This window comes from Glandiceps talaboti, chromosome 1, assembly GCF_964340395.1.
Source record: "Glandiceps talaboti chromosome 1, keGlaTala1.1, whole genome shotgun sequence".
NCBI classification, from domain to species: Eukaryota; Metazoa; Hemichordata; class Enteropneusta; family Spengelidae; genus Glandiceps; species Glandiceps talaboti.
The window spans coordinates 23,202,685-23,209,841 of record NC_135549.1 but is presented as its reverse complement, the minus strand read 5'-3'; the positions used below and the strand labels follow the sequence as shown (position 1 = coordinate 23,209,841).

Genomic DNA, 7,157 nt, shown 5'->3' with positions numbered 1-7,157 from the left:
GAATAACACTTCTAGAAACATCTCACCAAGTTTCAGTCTCATTGCAATTGACCAAGAACCTTTTGAGTTTTTGACCAAAATTCACATTTTTACACCTACTTTGCATATCACTGATGACATCATTATATGCTTAATATATCTTCATCTATACACCCCCAGATTCGTTCCCATTAAATTTCAGCCAAATCTGCTCAGTAGTTTTGGAATTAAAGATTTTTGACCAAAAAACACATTTTTAGCCCTAATTTACATATATCACTGATGGGATCATCATGTGATGAACAATTTTTAATCTAAACACCCTTAAGAGTGTTCCCACCAAATTTTAAGACCGATCTGCCCAGTAGTTTTTGAGTTTAAGTTTTTTTGACCAAAAATAACATTTTTTAACCCAAATCACACACCGGTGGTAAGATCATTTTGATTTGAACATTTTCCCAACTAGACACCAAAGGCAATACACCAACCAAATATCATGGCAATCGGTCCAACTGTTTTTGACTTTAACTTGTTTACAGACAGACAGACAGATAGACAGACAGACAGACAGACAGACAGACAGACAGACAGACAGACAGACAGACAGACAGACAGACAGACAGACACTTTGCCATGCCTATAGTACTACTGAACCTTATCAGATCATTTGTGCTAATAAAAATAATACTTACTAAGAGTCCCAGAAATGATATCAACTTTATCCTGCATTCCTTCCCTCTCCGCAATGCCGGCTCCATGTTTCCCATACAAACCAACGGCATGACCCTCATCACAAAACGTAAGAGCACCATAGCGATGAGCAACGTCACACAATTCCTCCATTGGACACACATCTCCTATTACAAGAAAATACTCACAATATGATTTTGTTCATTCTTACTGGGTTATTGTATACTGTTATTGCATAGATATACTTTAACAATGGAAATCAGTTGAACACAGACAATCAACTGGCTCAATAAAACATCCTACTCGGTCTGCTTCTTTTCATTATCTACCGTAACAAAAGGCTTACCAAAATTGCCACATTTTCTTTGCATCATCTTCCACTATCTTTAAGATCATCGCCAAATCATACACATTGTAACAAAGAATACTTTTTTCCAGATCAAAATGTTCTTTAATTTCTGTCGTGCCAGACAATACCCTGGACTTTGAAGTGCACAAATCAGGTTGCTTAACATAAGCTCAGACCACAGGGAACAGGACAAATAATCAGTTTTGTCCTCGCGATTTTCCGGATTTCTAATATTATTTTCTGTATATTTCAAATAGAGTTTTAAATACTGTTTCCTCTCACTGTTTTTTCTTTCTATTTCCTACCTGATATCAATGTCTTATCGGAGTTTATCGGCTTTGCATTAATTAGTAGCTTACTAATTCAAGAACAAACTCACTAGTTATTTGCCCAATTATCGCATTAAGCCGTGAGTGTAAACATCCACTGATCCGACTAATGGAGGTAAAATCGCGAGGACAAAACTGATTATTTGTCCTGTTCCCTGTGCTCAGACCACTAAATAGCTATTTAGTTATGATTACCATGTTTAGTCTAAGGATCCGTGGTATCCTTACCATAAATACATTAAACAAGACCATTCATTGGTTTCCAACTTGTGATAATGGTTACATTGTAATCGAAAACTGTGTCAACTAACTTTTTTCAAAATTATACAGTTGAAGACTTTCACATTACAATATAGACTGAGGTTCAATACTTTGTTCTTGATCCCATGAAAATTAGACTTACTCTCAGCCCACTGGATTTGCTTAAATGCCATTATTTTATATCAACTTGGACCAAGTAGCATACCATTGACTTAGGAAAATATCTCAATTCCACTATTACCATGTACTTTCAATGATTAGATAAGATTAAACTAGTCACTGTAACAGAGCTGACTGTGGACCACCTTATCTCTGAAACAACTCTTAATAGGAAGTGAGCCCTGTTGTTTTGAAAACATCAAGTCAGATTTTATGCCAGAAATCTATCTTCTACAATCAAATTAGTCTGACTAGTAACACAAAGGCTCTCACACACACTAACCTGTCCATGGCAGTAGCAATGTTTATAGTAAGAATGTTTGCAGTCCGTCCAGACGATAACATTTGGCAAGGTGAATATGTTAAGCCAGGCAATGAAATATGGCAATGGTTTTTGACGAACTCGACAATATTTGTTACTACTCAAATGACTTCCATTGAATATACTTACCAGTCATTGAGTGTACACTTTCAAAAGAAACAATCTTCGGTGTAGACATGTTAGATTTCAATAACATTTCCTCCAAGTGAGTAGGGTCATTATGACGGAATATGTACTTCGGAACACCACCGTTTCGAATACCTTGTATTATGGAGGCATGGTTACTGATGTCTGAATAAAACTCAATACCTTTGAAAAGGAAAAAAACGGGAGTAGGTAACGACGATACAAATATTGCTAGCTGCGTTAAGCAAACATCAGCAAAGAGACAACATCTCGGTAGTTGCGATACAGAAAACTTAGTCCAACTACAAAATACAATAAGCCACGATACAGACACGTGACCAAATGATGACTATTCAACATGGCGACCTACAATCGCGTCAATGTAGATCGCTCGAAAGGTAAGAATTTTCCTCGATTTCTAAGTTTCAGACCCATTCACATATAGTTTGCGCTCTGGGGGGAGGGAGGGAGGGAGGAAGGGAGAGATTATATTCCCACTATTTTTGTTCATTATACCGTAAATTACTCGTGACATACTAAAATGTTATGTCGCTACTCGTCCAGCTACTCGTCGTGACAAGTCCCCCTAGGTGACTCGTATTTTCCAGTGCTGAACGAAGACAAATATTACGAATGATGGTCTTATTATCTTCTTCAGATATATAGATGTTGTTATTGCTGATTCTTCGCAAATAAGTAAGAACATGATTAATTAAATTGACAACCTAACCGTTCCAATCTTACCAGGTGTGATTTTAGCCAGCGTAAACAGTGTTGAATCGTTTGCTACAAAGCATGAAGTAAACACCAACCCAGCTTCTTTCTGATGCAGGTCTGCCAGTTGTTTTTCCAGCCTCACGTGATGTGTAGTATTGCCAGCGATATTCCTAGAGCCACCGGCCGCTGCCCCTTCTTTCATCAAGGTTTCTCTGTTTATAAAAACAGGGATTCTGGTTCGTTCCTGATTTTTTACAATGCCATTTTTCAAAAAGAAAATGGGGGGGGGGGGGGGTAATCAACTTTTATTAAGCATCTTGTATTCTAGCATACGAGTTTTTTACTAAATTATCATGAATATTTTCAAAGATTATCACCACAGCTTTCAATTGTTATTACAAAACTGGTTATCATAATACATTTCGCAAGCTTACATCGGTGGTGTCGCTAGCTCCGCCCTCACTGGCCGTGAAAAGTGTTACCGATGTGTGAGGGCGCCCCGCTACTTCGTGAATGTCAATACTTTCCCATTTCTGTTTTCGGCAATGTTATATGCTTTGGAGAATCCATTTATTATTTTGAAACTCGTGATACTAATTAGATTAATAGTTATGGGTTTGTTTGTGTTTTTAAAAAGGAATTATTTTTGGACTCACATGACAGCTGTAGTAACAGCAGGGTGGCGACTCATAGCTAAATAATCATTACTACACCATATAGTGATCTTTTCCCCCGCTTCCTTATCTTCCTTTACATTAGAAAATTCTTGTGCATATGGGAATCTGCTTGCATCTCTCTCCACCTTCCTAAAGACGCGATATGAATGGTCAGCTTTCTTCTGATCAATTTTGATCTTGAAGAAGGCTTCATAGTTGAAAGTCCCGTTGTCTGTACAAAGAAAGTATTAATAGTTACACTCTTCAAGATACAATGTACATATACACATTTTATGATGACAATGCACTTTCATATACGCTCATGTGGTGGGATCAGGCCATTTCATATTCGATAAAATACGATTTGTATAAACCCATGAACGTTTTTGTCATGAATTTCGTTTTTCCTTGTGTAAACTGTCGAACCACTGAGATAATGATCTCATTGCCTTGTCTTTTGTAAAGCATCCTATAAGGGGGGAATTCTTAATTGTATGGGCGATGATTTTGATGGTAATAAGTGTCAAATGATATCTTTTTATGCAAAATCCAATGCTCTTGTTCATGGTTATTAGAACCGTTCTTTTCTTTATAAACGGTATTCTTCTCATTCAATGTATCAAAAATAATGTTAGTATTAGGCCAGAAAACATCAAAAAGCTGTTCAACGGGCCAGACCTACCAATATTTTTGGAATTTCAAATTTTTTTTTTGGTGATGGACAATATATCTTCATGCGGGCTTAAAATGCACATTTTGTTTCAAAATTATGGGGATTTTTTTATATCTTCTGAATAGTACATGTAACATTATGCACTGAGTTAATTTCAAATTATATAATATCTTATACAGTGGTTTACTTGGCTCTGATGATGCATACAATAGTGAATTGAGCTGTTGCATATGATCCAATGTGCACTAAACGAAATGAGCAAAACTTTACGACTAAGGGACGGGGGCTGTCATTGGACCAAAATATCTTTCAGCATTGCAACAACAAATGCACTTCATAGCCAGATAATATGTACTGCATAGCATAATTGTTTCAAATCTGGTATTATAATACTATTCAAGCATTGTAAGACTTTAAATTATGTCTATGGTTTGATATTTTATGCTTTGTAAATGGCCCCCTACATTGTCTTATTTAAAAAAAAAAAAAAAAAAGGTTTTCATCTTTGGAGGTGTCTTCTTCCAATCAGTAGTAATCACGGTGATATTTGGCTTTCTCCTAAAACAAGATGGAAGGTGACAGGCTTAAGGTACCTCCATGTATAGGTTAGAGCTCATTATGAGAGACATGCATGTGAAGTCCACATCCTTTGTAAAGTAATCTCGTTTGGACTGTTAGTTGGTTATCACTGTTATTGTAATGCATCATTGTACCATAGAATTTTATATCGCCACTGTAGTGTAGGTGACAGAAGGTATTCTGGAGTTTTAGTTGGTGGGTCTTATTTTTTAAGAGGAGAGGGTGAGAGGAGCTAAAACATTTGTTTAACCGTAAATTGTGTACATTTCCTAACTGTTGAACTGATGGAAATCGATTGCTATGCAGACAAATCGCAAGAAATAAAATCAAAATGACTGAATAAGTACTATATAAACTCAACCTGAAATGTTTTGCCCATAGGGGCGTGTAATATTTCATAGATTGTTGTTTTCCAGGTCTACAGACTAAATATAACAATCTTTTGACTATATATTCCTACCTGTAAGGGGAAGAGGGAAGGGGGGGGACATCGATTCGCGATGATTATATTTCTTCGTAGTATAGAGATTGATACATTTGTAGCAGCAAGATTCTTACGATATTTTCCAAAGAAAACGGCAATCTAAGCAATAATACATGCCCCTGTGGTTTTGCCATCATTATATATGGTTCGTTTTTACGTCCTTGTCAAACATTATAACAAATTTTAAAAAATCGACCTACCTACCCAATGTGATAGGTTAGGTTGCCCGTTGAACAGCTTCTTTTTTTTTTCTTTTTTTTCGCCTTACCGATAAATTTATCGCTTATTTCTAATTCGTGTAAGGAATTTCAATTATAATCAATTCCACCGGAATCATAACAGATTATCATATCGATTAAAATTAGTCCATCGCCGACATAAAACGTTAATATTTGTTAATGTTTGCACCTTTGACTAATCCTGTGTGTGCTTGCGTTGATTGACCAACCTTGACCCCAGGGTTCTGCGACTGGATAGCGGGATCATTAGCAAATAGGGTAGACGTAGATTTTGGAAGCTTGACTTTGACAGCTTTGGTCAATGTCGGTCTGATTTTGGTTGTACTTTCACCTATAGAATAAATAATCAATCAATACAGCTATCATCAAGGCTGATGGGGAGACTCAGTTTAAAGATTATAGGAACAAAAATTTCATTGTATTCGTATTTTTTTGAGCACCATATTCCATAAAGGCAGGTAACGTTAAAGCTCTTGTGTGTGTGTGTGTGTGTGTGTGTGTGTGTGTGTGTGTGTGTGTGTTTGTTTGTTCGTTTGTTTGTCTGTGTCTGTGTCTGTGTCTGTCTGTGTCTGTGCAGCTGTGTCAGTGTGTGTTTATGTGTGTATGTGTCTGTCCGTCTGTCCTTGTTTCTGTATGCATGTATGTATATGTAGTATTGTCTTTCAGTGACACTGTGCATTTATATCGTAAGACTTTGATGAATTAGTCTGATAAACAAGTTTTTCATATAAAATCACATTTCGATGGAAAGTGTTACTCGTATAAGTACGGAAAATCGGTTCTTTGTATAACACACGCAATACGACATATTATCCCCCAACAAACACAAACTACCCCAACAAACACAAACTACCCCAACAAAAGAAGGCAATACTGTCATCCTAAGAGAGTAGACGATATCTTGTACTCTTGATCATTCATTAATAATATTATAGTCTATCAAATATCAAGTGATCTCACCTTCCGGTATGTCTTTATCAGCGTTGCGGTGAAACATTGATGTATACCTTCGAAGCACATTACACGACACAATTCGATAGCTGTATGAACTGCCGAGTAAAGCTTCTTTTGCCATCTTCATGCAGGACAAATGCACTTTTGTAAAGAAGGCATGACTCGGTCCTGTAATATGTGCCATCAGTATAAATTTTCGGTGTCTGTGTCATTACCAAATGGAGGAGACAACTTGGTTATGGATGATGAATAAAGGAGATTGTTGTATAGTGTACTCCAATAAATCAAAGTACAAAGTCGAGATTCTAATCACAGGTTGAACCAAATTTAAAGTGATGATATTTATATAGAGTGAAGTCACTGTGTTTAACCTAGACCAACTAACTAAAACAAGGTTAATTATCTGACATGTATATGTTTGAAATACAATCGTATCCAAATTTCTTTCTTGTAAAGAGAGAGGGGGCAGAGGTGGAGGGACGGACTGACAGCAAGAGACACATACATACACGTACGTACGTACGTACATACATACATACATACATACATACATACATACATACATACATACATACATACATGCATGCATGCATGCATGCATGCATGCATACATACATACATACACACATACATACATACA

At 36.6% G+C, this 7,157-nt stretch overlaps 1 protein-coding gene across 1 annotated transcript in view; it reads right to left on the bottom strand.

Moving 5' to 3' along the window:
* Nucleotides 1-6,638, bottom strand: part of LOC144434542 (5-aminolevulinate synthase, erythroid-specific, mitochondrial-like) — a 9,082-nt gene extending 2,444 nt beyond the window's left edge. The window contains 6 exon segments of the mRNA XM_078123009.1: nucleotides 672-836; nucleotides 2,219-2,398; nucleotides 2,960-3,144; nucleotides 3,589-3,820; nucleotides 5,733-5,894; nucleotides 6,524-6,638. Coding sequence (XP_077979135.1) covers nucleotides 672-836; nucleotides 2,219-2,398; nucleotides 2,960-3,144; nucleotides 3,589-3,820; nucleotides 5,733-5,894; nucleotides 6,524-6,638 — 1,039 coding nt within the window.
* Between the last annotated feature and the right edge of the window lie 519 nt (nucleotides 6,639-7,157).